The sequence below is a fragment of the Anopheles darlingi genome, chromosome 3 (assembly GCF_943734745.1).
Source record: "Anopheles darlingi chromosome 3, idAnoDarlMG_H_01, whole genome shotgun sequence".
Lineage (NCBI taxonomy): Eukaryota > Metazoa > Arthropoda > Insecta > Diptera > Culicidae > Anopheles > Anopheles darlingi.
Window position 1 is genome coordinate 46,897,175 of NC_064875.1, and position 17,666 is coordinate 46,914,840.

A 17,666-nucleotide genomic window follows, 5' to 3' on the forward strand; every position below is an offset into this window, starting at 1 on the left:
CGGCACACACACACACACACACACACAAACACTGCTCTTGAAAATCCCCAACGGCATGCTTGATCTTCGCCGTAAGGGGTTGCTATGGTTGGCTTGTTATTTCCTTCGAAACCTAACCGACTCTCTACACGAGCGCGAGAAAGCTGAAAATGAGATGAGAATGAAAGAGTTGAGAATGTCAAATCCATACAAATCCGGAGCGAGAATTTTTCCGCTCGTCTAGAAACCGAGAAAGGAGAGAATGGAGAATTGAGAATTGAGCTACCTGCAAACTACCTTTGAAACAATGCAGTAGGCGTTTTTTGTGTTAGCAACAGTCGGGGTTGCTAAGGATAAATGACCTTTGGAATCCTTAGACAGCGCTCCAAGCGGCAGCTCGGAGAATTACTCATACTCAAAACGAGAATAGCTCACTTCTCAAAAATTTGAGCAAAAATTCTCGCCTTTTTCATTTTCAGCTTTCTCGCGCCCGTGTAGATGGAGTGTAAAGAGAGAGCGAGAGAGAGAGAGAAAGAAAGCAAGAGAGTGTGCGAGCGAAGGGTAGGCATGTTTACGCAGGGTTACGCCAAGCAAGGGCAAAGGTAATACTACCTTCCTGGCGACTACTTGCCGTTCTTCGGCAGAGAAGAATTCCGATTCCCAGCTTTCCGGGTTCCGGGTTAGCATAGGATGGATACGAGACGGTTTAGGGCAAGTACCGTCTACAACATCGCTTTACATATTGTGTGCACTTTCGTACACATCCACATCCGCCTTGAGTGCGTGTTTCGATCGCGGATGCGTGTCAACTGCACAAAGATTTACAACCCGGTTTACCGGTGGGGCCGTACTACCACGGCCACGCTCGAGGGGGCAAAACAATTTATGTCAAGAAAGTGACTCTGACTCGGGCTCTATGCCGGGTCGTAGCATCGAATCGTACAAGTTGAGCTGGGGATCGCCGATATACGCCGGAGACACACAATCATCATCAGCATGATGATGCTTGAGATTTACCCTCTCCCACCTCCCCTCTCCTTGCTGAATACGAGTGATTCAAACTCAATTTCGCGGAATGATTTGTCTGTTCGGTTGTGTTGTTCCATGCCCGTTGTTTTTTTTTTTTTCAACATTCAACAGCATACCCAGAGCTCCATCACTCTTCGGTTCGTCTGGGTAATGTTTGTCTTGAATCGTGCACGATATGTTATGCGGTTCGAAGCGTAGAATGCTCCCGTGAAATATGGTGTACGGGACACAGAAAAGAACGAAACGGCACTGACTGCTTTCCGTTGGTGGTTTGTGGTGTTTGCTTTCGAGTGGAACGTGTACCGCTATTAATTACTGCTGCAACGTGGAACAACTCTGTGTGGGATGCTTTAGCTCTAGCAGAATTATGTTTCTAAAATTTTAGAAAAAAAAAACAACACATACTCTTGACATTGGCTGATTGATGAATCATAACATCGTTTTCTCGCTAGTGTAGTGTGCCCATCGATGAAGCCCTCAAACGAAAGGGAAAGGTGGTGATTGATTTCGCATAACACTTTGATGGGTTCAACCTACATCGTGATACAAATTACATTAAAGATTGATTTCAAAGAAGATTAAGCGACCACCTTGTAGGGGGGAAACGATTTTGGGCTACAAATTTCTTTTGAGTCTCCATATGGAGTAGTATCCTCGCACCGTATGCACACACACCGCACCGTTGTGGAGGAGGTGATTGAAAATATGCAACAACATATTAAGATTGATCACAACGGTTCATAGAGATGGGGGGCGATTTTCCGGGTCCACGCACGTCGAACGCACGTGACAGCAGAAGCGTGGACCGGAAATAATCGATGGCTGATGGATCGCTGGAGGCGCGTGATCGTGCGTGATGTTTTGCTTCGGAAATGAAATCTACACCTCCGGTGGAAGGTTAAAATGTTACATTGTTGGTAAGACGATGAAACAACCCCTCAGGGTGAGCATAATATGGGCCTTTAAGAAAAAAAGGTATTCTCATGGATAACCATAATCGCATTCGTTGCTGTTGCTTAGAGTTAGTTGCCAGAAAACAATTTTAGCATTTTATAAAATATAAGTTTTTGTGTGGTATTAGTTAAAGTTTAATGTGGAAATTCTATCAAGCGCCGTTAAACACGAGACACACTGAAGAAAACTGATCGCTCGACAATGAAAATCGACCAACTTCTGCCTTCAACTTTTCATCCTTCCGTCGTCCAACAGTTCCTGCATTTGACCTAGATTTCTCTCGCCTTTGTGCGGCAGGCGGTTCCGTCACCAATCGTAAGGTTTCGAAAGAACGGCATCCATTCGACGCCACTAGAAATGGTCGCCTCTCTATGCGGTGTCGTTTGAAAGTTTGAAGCATAATAATGGAAAACATCTTCGGAAGCGAAGGTGGAAACTATTCGAATCGAAAGGTGCAGGTGGCACCTTGCCGTGTGCTAATGGTTCCACTTTTCCAATTTGTTAACAGCACATGCTTCCGTGGCATCCAGCTTCATGCATCATCGAGTGGGAGGGACGGCGGCATACTTTTATGCTATCGCCGTCCCATCAACAAGAAGATGCAGCACATGCGGCATCTTTTTGACCGTTTTGCGTTCATCCATTCGATCGAACACATTACCAAGCCATAAACGAGAATGGCTTTAAGACGACGGTATCGTTTGACTTGTTGATAATAAATATAAGTTTGGCAACAATGGAGAGCGAATTATACAGATAATGAAGCATGGGGTAATGGCGGCGAACAAACCAGTCATTCTTCTTCGCTTTTTGTGTACGGCAGTTTGATTACTTAAAATCTTCTTTTCGCAGATAAAACGATCCATTGTGACTATGGTGTGCTGTGGAAGAATGAAAATTACTTTAAGTTGACAAATGACAATATTACAAAATGACACTTCTTTGAAAAGAACGAGAGCATCTATTATTGGTATCGATAGCAGATTGTTAAGAAACACTTTTCCAGAACAGTCCACTTAATCGGTCATAAAAGGTTCGAAGTACGCTGAAATGTGATTTAGTCTCGAAAGGATAAACAACAATCTCTCGACATCAATTAACAGTGACAAACCTTGACAAGCAACTCCGAGTTGGCAGCTTCAAGTTGTGTGGCACCCAATTTTATCCTCTACCGGCTCTGCACGATAAGCTCGCTTGCCGGCTTAAAATGGCCAACCGTTTCCAAGACAGCCAGGCGTGGACAAACAAGGCAGGATGACCTTTCCGTTTTCTCTTCGGTTGAGCTGAAAGCACGGTACGAAGCACGGCGCCTTTAGCATGAAATTCAATGCCCGAATTTAAGATGCTCCGGATAAAGTGGCCAACGGGAAGCGTCGGAAGGTGCTTTGTACCGGAATGACCTACAAAACACTCCGCACCGGTCGGTTGCTGGGTGCTGCGACGGTTGTTTACTCTGAAACAGAGCCGAACGGCACCGGAAATGTGGTACGGCAAATACGGGAAGAAGGTGACAAAGTGATAGCATCACTCGGGCCCGATTAGCCGCAGCCGTAGCGAAGAAGCTACTGCTACGAAGAGTGGAGCCTGCCACCGAAGCAACCACTTCCGGGATGCTGGCGTTGATGTCGGTTAATCTGTTTACTCGGTTTCGGGCACGGTAGCGATAAAAGTAAGCCCGGCGAGATATTCTTGGTAGATCATTCTCCTTTTTCTGCAGTCGGTGGAGGCGCCTAGTCGGTGGAGGCGCCTAGTCGGTGGTAAGTTCTGCCAAAGTTGAGGTGGTGAGAACGAGCTTGGCACGTCATCCCAACAACACTAAGATAAGATAGCCGATGAGAAGGGCCGGAACCGCCGTCGTTCTGCTTTGTTGAAATGCAAACAACGACCGGGATTCGGGGTTGCACGAAGCAACTTCTGGCCTTTCCTGGCAGATGGTGCGAATGAAGGCGATGAAACGCGCGAATCGCTAGATACATGGACCGAGATTAGCTGCTGGATAACGTTCTTTATTCCACACGAAAGCACGCACACACTCGCTCGTACATTTGTGCCCGTTAGTGACCCGTTAGGCAGTACCAAGTACCTTGAGCGATGGGAGCATCGCGAAGAGCTGCGCATACTGGACCGGTCCACCGGTGAGTGGATTGTTTTGCAGGTACAGCTCCTGCAGGCTGGGGAAACATTTTAAAAATTCCTCCGGAACCGCATCGAGCGCATTGCTGGACAGATCGAGTGCGGTCACCGTTGGCAGAAGCATTCCCTCGGTGCTGAGCTCCTCATCGGTGAGGTCCAGCGAGGACACGTTCAGGCGGGCGAGATGAAAGAAGTATCCCAGCTCGGTAAAATCGAACGGCGTACCGAGCGGATTGTCGGAGAGATTTAGCTCCTCCAGCAGCGTCAACTCACGCCAACCGTACATCGTGGCGAGCTGGTTGGAGGAAACGTCTAGACTAACCAGCGAGAACGGTCGTGCGCTCGTGTCGGCAAGACTGAGTTGTACCAGCCGGTTCCCGGACAAACGCAGTCCCCGCAAAGCCGGTGTCACCGTAAACGTTTCGATCTGATTACCGGAAACATCCAGATACGCGAGCGAACTGTTGAGTTGGTTAAAGTGTTGCAGCTCGAACGACGTAAGCGTATTGTTGGCAATGTTGAGTGTTTTCAGAGCGTGGTTTTGCCGGAACGTATCCGGATCGAGCTCACGGAGCCGGTTTTCGTGCAAATACACCGACCGGAGATTCGGCTGATTGACAAACACATCGCGATCCAGCGTCGCCAGCTGGAGCGCATTAAGTGCAATCGATTCAAGGGCCGCCAAGGGTGCGAATACGGTCGGCTCGAGGTGTACCAGCTGGTTGCCACCGATGGATAGTACTTTAAGCTCCGACAAACCGTCGAACACACCGACCTGTAGCTGAGCCAAGGCGTTCGATTGAACGTTCAGTATCTTCAGTTTGGTGGCAAATTTGTGGAACTCGCCCACCGGCAACCGGGTTAGTTGGTTTCCTTCCAGATACAGCTCCTGTAGCTCCCCACCACGTGGCGTTGCGGTCGGCCCGAAGGCGGCCGTGTTCAGCTCGGTGAGCTGATTGAACGACAGATCCAATACCGTCAGCTTCGGTGAAGTGCGGAACAATCCGTCCGGAAGCGTCGTGATTCGATTTCCGCGTAACAGTAACACTAATGGGTTCAACGAACCGACTAACCAGAATGCCTCCGGCTGTAGCTCCGCGAGCCCACACGCTTCCGCGCTCAGGTACCGCAGGAGTCGGGGTTTGGCGAGGAACTGTCTTGTCAGGCGCCTCATCGGGAGACCGTTGAGTGAGAGCGTCTCGAGATTGGTGCTGTTCAGGAAGCTGTCTTCGGGCACTAGCTCCGGTTCGAGCGGGTTGTTCGACAGATCCAGTGCCTGAAGCTTCGGAATCGAGCGCAACAAGGCCGGCTGTAGCTGGGCGAGCCGATTGTTGGCCACGGTGAGCTTCTTTAGTGCCGCGAGCGAATCGAACAGTTCGTTCGGAAGACTTTCCAGCTGGTTATCGTGCAGATACAGCTCATTAAGGCTGGTCAGCTCGAGGAACGCGTCACGCGAGACGGCGGTCAGTGCGTTGTTGGACACGTTTAGCACCTTTAGCACCGTCAGTCCGGCGAATGTGTCGTGGGCGATGGTTGTCAAGTGGTTGGCGCCAAGCAGCAGCTGGACGATATGGGGCGTTCCGGCGAACGTTCCCGTCGGTAAAGTTTCCAGCAGGTTTCCCTCGAGATCGAGCCGTGTAAGGCGCCTTAGACGACCCAAGAACCCAAGACGTGTCAGCTGATTACCCTCGAGGTCAAGCGTTTGCAGACTATCGGCCTGGCGCTCCAGGAGTCGATCCGGTAGCGAGACGAGACGGTTGTGCTCGAGATTGATGACGCGCAGCTTGGGACAATCGATGAACGCGTCCACCGGGAGGCGCGTCAGCAGGTTCTGCCCTAGGTAGACCTCCTCCAGGATGGGCAGCTCGGCCAGGAAACGCACCGGCAGCTCCTCGATGAGATTGTTGTGGAGCCGAATTTCCGTTACCTTCAGATTCTCCAGAAATAGCTCCTCGGGGACGCGTGCCAGCTGATTGCTGCTGGCGGTGAAGACGCGCAGGTGCGTTAGCCCCGCCAGTAGATCCCCCGGGAGCTCGGTCAGATAGTTATCGTCCAGCTCGATGTAGGTCGTGTTGACCGCCTCGGTGAACGTGTCGGCCCCAATCTCGGTCAACCGGTTATCGTTCAACCAAATCGCTTTTAGATTCTCGAGCGCCGTCAGCGAAGTGCGGTTGAACATGGTCAGCTCATTGTTGCGCAGATCCAGTGCGAACGGTTCGATCGACGGGAAGTACAGTAGCTGGAACTCGGCGATACGGTTCTGGCGGAGGTGCAGCTCCTGAAGGCGGCTCAAGTTGCGGAGCAAAATGGGTGATAGCAGGGTGAGCGTATTGTTGCTAAGCGTCAGTACCTGCAGATCGCCCGTATTCGCGAACAGATTCTCGTGCACATCCGCCAGCAGATTGTTGTCCAGCTTGATCGTTTCCACATCGTGCAGTGGATCGAAGACGCGCTCGGGCAGCGAACCGATGGCATTATCGGACAAATCGAGCGTCCAGATGTGCGGACAGTGTGCGAAAACCGTCTCGTCAAGGGTGTGCAATCGGTTTTTGCTCGCGTACAAGTAGCGCAGGTCAGTCAGATCATGCAGCAACTCGGGCGATAACACCTCCAGACCAACATCAATAAGTTTGAGCGTCTTCAGGAAGGTCATCCCACGGAACAGCTTCGCTGGCAGTGGACGCTCGAGTGGATTCTCCGCTATCATGAGTGCCGATAAGCGGTCCAAACCCTGAAAGGCATCCTCGTGCAGTATACGGGTTCGAGTTTGCAGCAGCCGTAGCATGGTCACGTTTGGAATCGAAGCGAACGCTCGCTCCGGGATGTACTCGAGTACGGTGTCCGCAAACAGGACCGCCAAAGGGGACACTCCATCGTAGCCACTGGCCCGGAGTTGGTACGTCGGAGGTTGATCCCGGTCGGTGAGCAGCACGCTAACATTGTTGAAGGTACATCTGTTGCTTTTGCTAGCGTGGCACTCGAACTCCGTTGCCGTAGTACCGACCCGTTGACTGCTGGCCAACAGCACGACACATCCAATCAACACAGCGCCTACTGGAAGCCTGTTTTCGAAATAATTTAATACCACAGCACACTAAGAACCACAGCAGTGCCATCGGCCTGCACTACAATGCACTACTTACTGTAGCCCGCGCTGGAAGTGCATTTTCAATTTCCTTCTCGCGGTCGGTAATCGAGCACCCTCGATGGAATGGTTTGTGTCTAATTCACGCTCCCTTCGCAGCTGGCGTGCAGCTTAGACCCACTGCTCGTGGCAGGATGGTTAATTGCAAAATTCACCGTCGATTCAAACCGATCCAATGCGCGGCCGGGGTGAAACTGAATTCGATGTGGCATGAATTTTTGGCATGTAATCAGTCTGATAGCAGAGCAGGCACCCTTGACCTCGCGAAAAAGGTTGACGATAGCGTTGAGCTCGTTGTAAGCGGTTTTGTGTTGGAGCGCTGGAGAATTAGTGAACTGCCGAGAACGGTGCGGTGCGCTATCGGTTGGATGCAGTTGGCGAGGAGTGCCGCCCGCGGATCTTTGCATGGTGATGTCACTCAACCATCACACGCAGCTCGCAATGCCGGTTTGTGATTATGTTCGGTGATGCGTGATTTCGGGATGCATAGATTGGCGGGCTTATTAGAAGGTATAGTTATTATAGTGCGTTCGTTCCTGGAACCACGGGGGAAGTTCTTTGTCGATGGTTTGGTTGCACAGACAATGTTGCAGGTGGAATATTTGTTCAGTAAGTTTTATGAAATTTTGCATTAAATGAACAGCAAATGCCGAAGAACATATCTTTTGTAAACGCGTTGCTCAAACATCAATCGTTTTTTTCTAAAGTGTGCAAGGAAAGGGTCCGTTTTCTAAAAAAGTAATATTCTGTGTGCTGCATTTCTTGAACATGACAGAATTGAGTTGTTTGTCTCAGTGTTAAATTTAACCACTCCAAAACCATTTTCGTGGTCACATTTCGCAAACACGGGTAACATGTTTCGACACGCGTTGGTCCTAATTTAAAGCTTACCACGTTTCAATTCAAACAAGAGTAAACTTTTCCGGAGAAGCATTTCTTGGGATTTACGTTTCATTTATCGCACGGATTTCCATAAATTGCGCTCAGCGATGAGAAATGGCATTGCAGCAACGAATTCGACGTGTGAAACCCATTGCCCTAATTCATTACCATAGCAACCATCATTAGCGAGCGCCTGTAATTGCACCGCGAGCTTCGGGAAGAACATTAACTTGAATAGCCGAAACTCTAGAACAGTCCCCCTCCTCTCTTGGTGGGCGGATAGGGACGGATCCAAGCACACGATGCCAGCAGAACAAACAATCCGTGGCTGGCTGGCCAGGCCCGGGGCGTAATAAAATTGAATCACGAAATTAGATTCCAAAGTTACTGCCAATCGCTGAGCCATTTGCAGTCATTTTCCCCTTCGGCCAAATCCAAACACTCGTAAACCTGCTCCCAAGGCGCGAGCTAGAAATACGAGACGCATGACCAGGGCCAATTTAAAGTACAATCCATGCGGGATATCACTGGAAAAACTGGCTTAATTTTGTTGGTTGGGGGTGGAATTGGTTCGCCACAGTGCAGGGAAAAACAAAAGAGACCCACAATCGAGTTTTCCATTTTCTTTCGGGACAGCGCAGCGGATTCTTGACGTTTTGCGTGCCACCGAGCGGATAGCGGAGCAATAAAAGCGACAAACCGTAGCGCGGGTAGGACATGCCGTGGGTTTCCTCCAAACCAAAACCAATTCGGAAAAACAAAACTTCGTTCACTCCCAGTGACGTTGGTTGATAAAATTGGGGACGAAATTTAATTTTCCTGTCAGCGCGCCAACACGCTTAACAGGCGCACAGGGAAGCTTTACGGGGGAGGATGAGACGACGAGCAAGCGGAACGCGCACGCACGGGCACTAAATTATGGAATCCCACTGTGAGATTGCTGCTGTGAGGACACCTCTCATTCATATATAAAGGGATTGTTACGATCGACCTACCTCACACCTTTACATTGGGGTTTCTGGTGGAGCGTCCTGGGAAACCACGAACAATGTTTACGCATTTTACCCCTAGGCGACACCTTTTATCAATAAACAAGGTGTCACCGTATGGAGTAAATGATTACGGTAAACACCCTCCCCCTCCCCCACCTCTTACTCGTATCCCTTTGCATCCCACGCACAGGTAGATAATGGTGCGGTTTGCTTTGGATATCGATTTTCATCTCCCCAGCTGCGCAACGGCAACTCCAGCCAGTGCCCTTCGCTGGTCGCATAATCGTTTATGTAAACTGATTAATCTGAAACCCCAACTACCGGTTGCGCTGATCTGTAATCTATGTGGGGAGAGTTATTCTGCTGATGGGTTGCCAGTGATTGGTGCGGTTAGAGGAAAGCTCTCTGCTGATTTTCATCTGTAGTTCGAGACGGAATTAGACCTATTCTTCCTTTCGTTACTCACCGCGACCACCGCGATAACCACTCGTTCTAGGCGAGCTGAGGTTAATTTCCATTACCGTTAGCTGACCACAACGTACATGTTGGAATGTGGTAATTTTGATGGCTAACCACCACCGGGAGGGGGCGAGTTTTTATTTCTGGTTCATCTCTTGTTGAACTCCAGTCAACAATGGAGAAAGTTGATTCTGGAAGGGGTTTTGTGAGTGTGCGGATTCCAAACAAAAGTTTACTCATTTCGTGAAGAGCCCACCATTGTTAGACAAAGATTACAACGGGGTGGTGATGGGCGGCCGGGTTCAAAGTGGGTTTTGTTCGTTGAACAATTCAACCAATCTGGTTGCACAACTTTGCCATACATATCCTGCAGCCTTTTCGTTTCTATTTTGTTTCGAAGGAATTGTCCAAAGTTTGTCGGTGCGGTGGAAAGAGCACTGCAGAGTGGATGTAAAGATTGAATTTCAACGTCTGCCTTTTGCGCTAATCAGGCAGGGTATTAAATCACCGACGGTAAGGGCGCAAGCAACGATAGATTCCACGCAGGAAACGCGAGACTCTACACACAATAATTAAATATGTACCAGGTGTGTAGGAAGCTAAAAATGCAACAAAAAAAAGTAACAGGTGTGTTTGGATAAAATTTGTTTCAAAAACTGAAATAAAGTCCAGTTTTGCTCACACCGCATCTTCCTCAACGGTCGATTCAAACTGAACTCGTTGCTATAAACGGAACCCCCGAGCCGTGATGCCAGCAACGCTCGAACCGGGTTGCCAGCAGCCCGTTTGACAGCTCGCCCTGAAACGTCAAGGGGCAGACGTCAGAAATTGGGATGCCACCAGCAAGAACGCGTTTCGCGGAGGAGTGCAAATTTTTCGAGATTTTTACCCATTTTATACCAACTTTAATCGCGAACGAGTGAGTGAAAAATGAAGCACAAGGACCGTTCTCACGGTAGTGACCGCAATCGTGACCGGGAAAGTGAAGGAAACAAGGGCCGTGACAGGGACCGTGACCGGGACCGCGAGCGACGGAGCGATCGGCATCGAAGCCGTGACCGGAGCGCCGAACGCGGTAGCAGAGACGGCCGACGGAGCAGCAAGGAACGCCACAAGCGTCACAGCCGGACGCGGGAAGATGAGGGACGGGAACATCGTCGGCGGGAGCACGCGGAGCGGAAGAGCAGGAGCCGCAGCCGGGACCGGCATCACCGTAAGGAGCGCGACCACAGGACCTCTTCCCGGGACCATAACAATGGTGACAGTTACTCGGCCCGCTCGGTGCCGGAACCGAGACTCGAGCCGGACCTTCGAGAGTACGGTTTCGGTGGCATGGAGTTTACGCAGAGTGTGCTCGGTTCCATCTACTCGACGGCGGCCACCTCGGAAACGTACGCCCGGCTGCTCAACAGCTACAGCCAACAGCAGCAACTGCAGCAGCAGCAGGAGCAGATTCAACAACAGCAGGCCCTGATCGAACAGCACCACCAGCAGCAACAACAACAGCAGCAGCTGCAACAACAACAGCAACAGCAGCACCACCTGCTAGGGTCAAGCGGGGGTGGCAGTTCCTTGCTCGACAGAGGTGACAACGGTTCGTGCAGTGGTAATGCCAGCGGTGGTGAAAGTGATGCCGCGCGTCGGCGCCGCAAAAAGTCACGCTGGGCCGGCGGTGATCAGGAAAAAACCTTCATTCCTGGCATGCCCACCGTCATACCGTCGACACTGACGCCGGATCAGCAGGAAGCGTATCTGGTACAGCTACAGATTGAGGAGATTAGCCGCAAGCTGCGAACGGGCGATCTCATGATACCGCAGAACCCGGAAGAACGGTCACCGTCGCCGGAACCCATCTACAGCAGCGACGGTAAGCGGTTGAACACGCGCGAGTTCCGGACACGGAAGAAACTGGAGGAACAGCGGCACCAGCTGATACAACGCATGCAAGCGATTAATCCGGACTTTAAGCCTCCGTCCGACTATAAACCTCCCGTCATTCGCGTCAGTGATAAAGTGCTGATACCACAGGAGGAACATCCGGACATAAACTTCGTGGGACTGCTAATTGGTCCCCGTGGTAACACACTCAAGGCGATGGAGAAGGACACGGGCGCGAAAATCATAATCCGTGGCAAAGGTTCGGTGAAGGAGGGAAAGGTGGGACGCAAGGATGGTCAGCCGTTGCCCGGTGAAGACGAACCACTGCACGCTTTCATCACGGCCAGCAATCCGGAGTCGGTGAAGAAGGCGGTCGATCGCATCAAGGAAGTGATCCGGCAGGGCATCGAGGTACCGGAGGGGCATAATGATCTGCGGCGTATGCAGTTGCGCGAACTGGCCCAACTGAACGGTACACTGCGTGAGACGGATGGTCCACGGTGCAATAACTGTGGCTCGAATGATCACAAGAGTTGGCTCTGTCCGGATAAGCCGAACGTGACGAACAACATCATATGCTCGGCCTGCGGTGGTACCGGACATATAGCCCGCGATTGTCGTATGAAGCGCCCGGGCCATGGTGGATCGCAAGCAGCGGCCGATCCACAGGCCACCAAGATCGACGAAGAGTACATGAGTCTGATGGCGGAACTGGGTGAGGCACCACCGCAGGACACAGCAGGAGGTCATGGTGGTGGGGGAGGAGGTGGTGGTAATCGAGGTTCGTATCGAATGTTTGAACCACGTTCGGCTCCGCGTCCTCTGATGGCAACAGCACACCATGCACCATCATCGTTGCTAGGTAGCAACCCGAGCACGGGAAGCAAGTCATCCGGCGGTGGTGGTGGTGGTGGTGGCAGTGGTGGTAACCATCACAGTGGGCTATGGTCACACAATGCCAGCATGCTGACAGCCCCGATGCCGCCATCTGCGCCGGCGGTTCTACCAACACCACCACCCCCTCCTCCTCCCCCTTCGACACACGTACCATCGCTGTTGCAGTGGCCGATGGTGGCGCCCCCGGGAGCGATCGGTGACGATACGACCGGTGTTGGTGGTACTGCCGGTCAAAGTTCCCTACTGGGATGTGTTTGGCCTCCGGCACCCACCAGTTTCGTACCTCCGCCGCCACCAATGATGCACGGCACTTCCCACATGGCCATCCCTCCTTCTCCGCCACCTCACGCTCCCTAAGGTGACGGTGCTGGTTAGAGCGATTCAATTGTTTTAAAGTTTATCTCGACCTCCCCGTTGCTAATGGTCTTCATCGGTGAGGATTCTTTTCCCCCTGATTTGCGTTCCACATCTTTAACGTCTATGTCCTATAATGCATGTTCTTATGGAACCTACCAACCGATCCCCTTCAAAATGCTTGTAGAACCTTCTTTTTCGTTAGAATAAGAGATAGACAATAAAGCACAAGAAAGCCATACCGCTGTGTAGTGATGTGTTGTTCGTTTTAGGAATGGGGGACATTTGGCATCAAAGAGGAAGAGGAAGGTGCTCTTCTCAGACGATTCGATGTAATTTAAAGAACAGAAAGAAACGCTACACGGGTAATCGATCGAGCAACCTTTGATTTCATCCCTCATGTCACTTCGCTTGCCGTGAGCCGTTTAGAAGACCGGTAAAGTTCGTTCTCTTATCACACGGAAAAAGAAAAAAAATCACAGAGTTTTCTTAGCCAACTTACCTCCCTACCAGGTAGCACCGGTTTTACCCTTTTCAGGAAAAACTTTCCTCAAAAGTTGATTACCGATACCTTCCCCCACAGACATGCGGTTTTTTTTCGATGCCGCCGGTTGCCCTTTTCCTGCTGCGGGGGGTACTTTTTCATTCTACATTTTTTATGACTGGCAACCGGCCAAATGATTACTCACCGGCAAGCCTTATCGGAACAATTTTGATTACCGAAAGATCGCTCGGAAATGGGTTGTTGATGGTTTGCGTTAACTTGTAGAAATTTCGCATCAACAATGTTTGTAGCTACAGCTTGGTTTTTTTAAGAGTTTCTCGAATCGAACATTTTGCAATAAAAGCTGATTGGTGTTTCCCACTCTAGTACCTAGGCGCCATATTTCCCTTGACTAGAATCCGCGTGGGTTGATATGTGGGTGGAAAATGTGAAAGATCGATTTTCATCGAATGTGTACCGCAGCAGCAGCAAGGTAGGCTAAGGAGACGGTATCTTAGGAACGCACGGGAGGAGCGTCCAACCTGCTCATAACGATAGCGGATGCGCTACGAAAACATTTGCTTCTTATGCCATACGAATTCTTCAAAAACATGAAAGGCGAGTGAGGGCTGTTTGGCCCTCGGAAGCTTCTATTTAAAACAAGCCACCTCCGAGATGCTCACAGCATATTCATCCAACAACATTCCTGAGCAATAGCTCCGTTAGTGTTTAATTTTATCTACTACTAGAACGACGAAGTATCTGAGCGAAAACATGACTAGCGAGTTTTGTTGCTTGGAAAAGAAGCTATCAACTTCTTTCAGCTCGAAGAATCAGCGAGAAAATGGTTCCCGTTCGCGAAATGCACAAACTTCGTACGCTGTTAAACTCTTGTCTGCTACAATTCATTATCTCTGGTATTCAGTGCAGCGTTTGGACACAGCTAGTTGTCGTTATTTTATTTAAAGAAATAGTTTCCCGATAGCTATACACTCCGGGTAACTAACAGGCGAGAAGAGCTATCGAAGAGAAGTGGCCAAAAGTGAATTTGATCGCTTAAGGTGATTTCATTCTACTTCAAGCTATTTGTGCTCTCAGTAGATAAACGGAAAACATCTTCTAAAAAATAATGATAACGAAAGAATGTAAACATTCTTGGCGAGGCTGCCATCGCCACAGCCCCGCGTGGCCCTGCGATAGCTCCTTCAACCCTTTTAAAGCTTCTGGTGTCCGATACCCGAGCTTTATCACTCCTTTCGCTCCGAAGTGACACGCGTGCGACAGCCGCCATTCGATGGTTTGTTTAGTGCTTTGGGATCCTTTTTCCCCGGTACTCCCTCTTGAGTCCTAGACTCTCCTTGAACTGCGGGTTCGCAAGCAACACAATCACTGGCCATTCGGGTGGGGAGGAAACCCGACCTAACCACATAAGGGAGACCCCCTCGGTACATCTTTCAGGAGTCGCGGCCGCTTTGTTTAGGCCGCCGCCCTGATGGGCTTCCGCTTTCCGACCCAACACCCCTTTCTCGGAAGTGCAACCCGCAAAAACGACGGGATCCCGGGATCTGATAAAACTTTTAACCTAGCAACCAAATGCAAACGCCGGTCGGCATGGTAGCGGCCTGCTGCCAGCAGCAATGGATCGGACAGTGGCAAACGATAACAAAAAGTTAATAAAAAAAAAATACAGCAGAAAAGCAACGTAGAATCGCAACGTAGAACGAAAAAAAAATCCGGATTCTGGTGCGGTTTTTCCGTGTTGGATGAACGAGAAGAGACCTTAGAGCCCGGTGGGGCCGGACCGTCGTACATTAGGGGGTCGCATGACGAAACGCAATAGGAGATGCGGGTCAGGCAACAACATCATCACCACATATACATACACATAAAAAGCGTAAAAGCAACAGGATTGAAACGTTGGAAAAGTTTACTAACATGCCCGGTGGGCGCCCCTTGCCTTAGAGGGGGGGAGTCGAGCGGCGTCACTGGTAATGTTGATGCATAAAACATGTAGAGCGGTATCAGTAGCGCAGGCGGAAGGCGCAGCAGTCACTGAAGCGCGCTGAGCTTTTCAACACGAAGCCGTCCCCGTCCGTCCATTCGCCTCGTCACGAAAGTTTGGGGGGGTGGGAAGTTGTATCGCAAGCGATAAAGTTAATTTCTTGTCGAACAAAATGGTGGGCACCAGCAAAGTTTCGGAACCAAAGTGCCTCCCAGAGTTAATGCCACTCGCCAGTTGATTTAGACGTTGCACAAACATTAGCAGCAAATTGCCCGGGGTGACGCCCGTGGGGCTTCCACTTCCGAGAATCATAAGATTCAGCATCAAAGGGTCGGGTCGTTCTCTTGGTGACATTTCGAGACGTTGCCCTTTGCCGAGGCCGAATAGCCGCCTAGTGTAACGATGTGAGCACTTGTCGAGGTGCGAAAAGCCTGCAAAAAATGCACCAGATGTAAAAGATAGCCGCCTTTCACGAACTGGCGTTTGGCGCAGTTTGTTCCGTTGATAGAAGTAACGTTTACAGAAAAATATACCATATCAATCAGCTTATCTGCTAGAGATCTCAAACGGAAGGCACGACAAGGAAATGAAAAGATGGTCCACATCTCACCGTGACAAAGCATTCCACAAAGTACTATTCTTCGTAGCTTCTCTGAGTGGATCCTTGGTACATCTTTCATTTTAACACTATTCAACTTAGCAGCATTCACGGGCTTTCGAGTGGCAACGCAACACGTAACGAAGGAGAATATTGTACTGCAAAGCGTTTGGTGGCACAACAGGTAGCCTGGAGTATCAATCAGCTCAAATTCCGTGAATTTGTTGTAGTACAGGATTTGAATTGATTGACATTTTGAACCCGGTGAAGGAGGGAGCACCCAATCGAACCCGAGATAAGGACAGGGTACAGTGCATACAAGCTACAGGATGAAAGGATGCTCTCCTGCTACTGCTGCTCCAGAATGCCACAATCTTCAATATCCGTTTCTTAGAGTAAAGTTGATCGAAGACACTTTACGTAGACCGTTTTCACCGGGAACGAGTTCTGTATATCTCTCCCACCTCATTCCATTGCCAAGGGTTATACCAGGTATCCGGCAATCGCATGCCACTGCCACGTGCGCCGGATAGTAGGAACCGTCTTCCCGTGGTACAACTTCATGGCGGATGCCCCATACTTTGCTACCTGAGAAGGATAGCAGATGCATAGGGCTCTAGCTGTTCATGCTTTCGTTCCTAGGACGGAGGAGGTGATCGTTACGTCGGTATTAACGCAACTAACGAGATTTGCCACCAGAGCAGTGCGAAAGAGTGTACCTTTACCCATTAACGTAATTTAATCGAATACTGGTAGCACCACCACCAACACGATGGTGTGTCCTTTTTGGCCAGCTCCTTTCCGGGTATTGTGTGGTGGACGAGGGACGAGATGGGTAGATGAACAGAAGAAGAAGAAGAAGAAGTCAAGGGGGAAGCAGTTCAGGTACCCTTCCATCAGCTCTCCTAATCAGTCGACACGATTATGTTAGCTGCCTTGATTTAGTTACTTGATTTCGTGTGCCTGCTCTTATTTGTCGAAGGGATCAGCAGGCAAACTTTATTACACAATGTGTCTGTGTATGTGTATGTGCTTATGTGTCTGAGGCCGTGACCGTAGAAGCATGTGTGTTTGGTCGCATTAACGAACGCTCCATCAGCATCCCTTTGCCGATGAAAAGAAAAGGGAAAACTCTGCCCCAAGATGGACTCGTCCCATTTGCCAGGACGTTCTGCGTGCTGCTCAATCTGCTCACTCACTGCCCTAAAGGATTCGCCGTTCCCGGTTCGAGGGAAAAATGAGAATCTGTCATTATGAATCTGCCCCGGTTCCGGTCTGATGCCGGTCGCCGAATCCTGAATATGGAGACGCACACACATGTTCGGTGGTGGCTCACCTGCGACAATGATGAATATTTAAACGAACCTTAGCCCTTCCTTGATAAATTAGTCATCCCAGTCCGAGCGACCCGTGCCCAGTGGCATGAGATTGGCCGTTCTTGACCGTCCTGTAGCTGTCCCGCTGTGCTTCAGAGGTTGAAATACATTTTTCTGAATTTGCTATCGTCTCAAATGTTCTATTCTTACTCACACCTAGCGTCATTGATCATGTGAAGGTAGAATTCGTTGAATTGCTTCTAGCTGCCCCCTTCTCGCGTCCTAGGAATGACCAGCACATGCCGCGGACGTGTACGGCCACACTCCAGCTTGGCATTGGCCTTTGGAGACGAGTACTGCATCCCGTAAATCATGGCCCAATTCATTCAAATAGTGCCACTTTCATTAGGGTAAGTAATAGCGAGTTGGCACGCCGATCAAATTCCTTTTCTTAGCACTTACATTCCCGTTCGGCGCGCCCGTCATGTTTCTGCTTTTTCGAATATTCGTTTAAATGATTCCATGAAGCGGAAATAGATGGTTTAGAGATGGCGTAAGAAATGA

The 17,666-nt window shown here is 50.0% G+C and overlaps 2 protein-coding genes across 2 annotated transcripts; one reads left to right on the forward strand and one right to left on the reverse strand.

Moving 5' to 3' along the window:
- Positions 1-4,027: 4,027 nt before the first annotated feature.
- LOC125955550 (toll-like receptor 7) lies at positions 4,028-6,880 on the reverse strand. Its single transcript, XM_049686684.1, has one exon. The coding sequence runs from the start codon at positions 6,878-6,880 to the stop codon at positions 4,028-4,030; it is 2,853 nt and encodes a 950-aa protein (XP_049542641.1).
- A 3,530-nt stretch (positions 6,881-10,410) lies between these two features.
- Positions 10,411-12,936, forward strand: LOC125954025 (splicing factor 1). The gene has a single exon (XM_049683974.1). It carries the CDS (start codon positions 10,504-10,506, stop codon positions 12,703-12,705), a length of 2,202 nt encoding a protein of 733 aa, XP_049539931.1. The 5' UTR covers positions 10,411-10,503; the 3' UTR covers positions 12,706-12,936.
- The last annotated feature ends 4,730 nt before the right edge of the window (positions 12,937-17,666 follow it).

Coding starts and splice junctions, on each gene's coding strand:
- LOC125955550 (XM_049686684.1), bottom strand. CDS start 6,880: ATGCTACGGCTGCTGCAAACTCGAACCCGTATACTGCACGAGGATGCC.
- LOC125954025 (XM_049683974.1), top strand. CDS start 10,504: ATGAAGCACAAGGACCGTTCTCACGGTAGTGACCGCAATCGTGACCGG.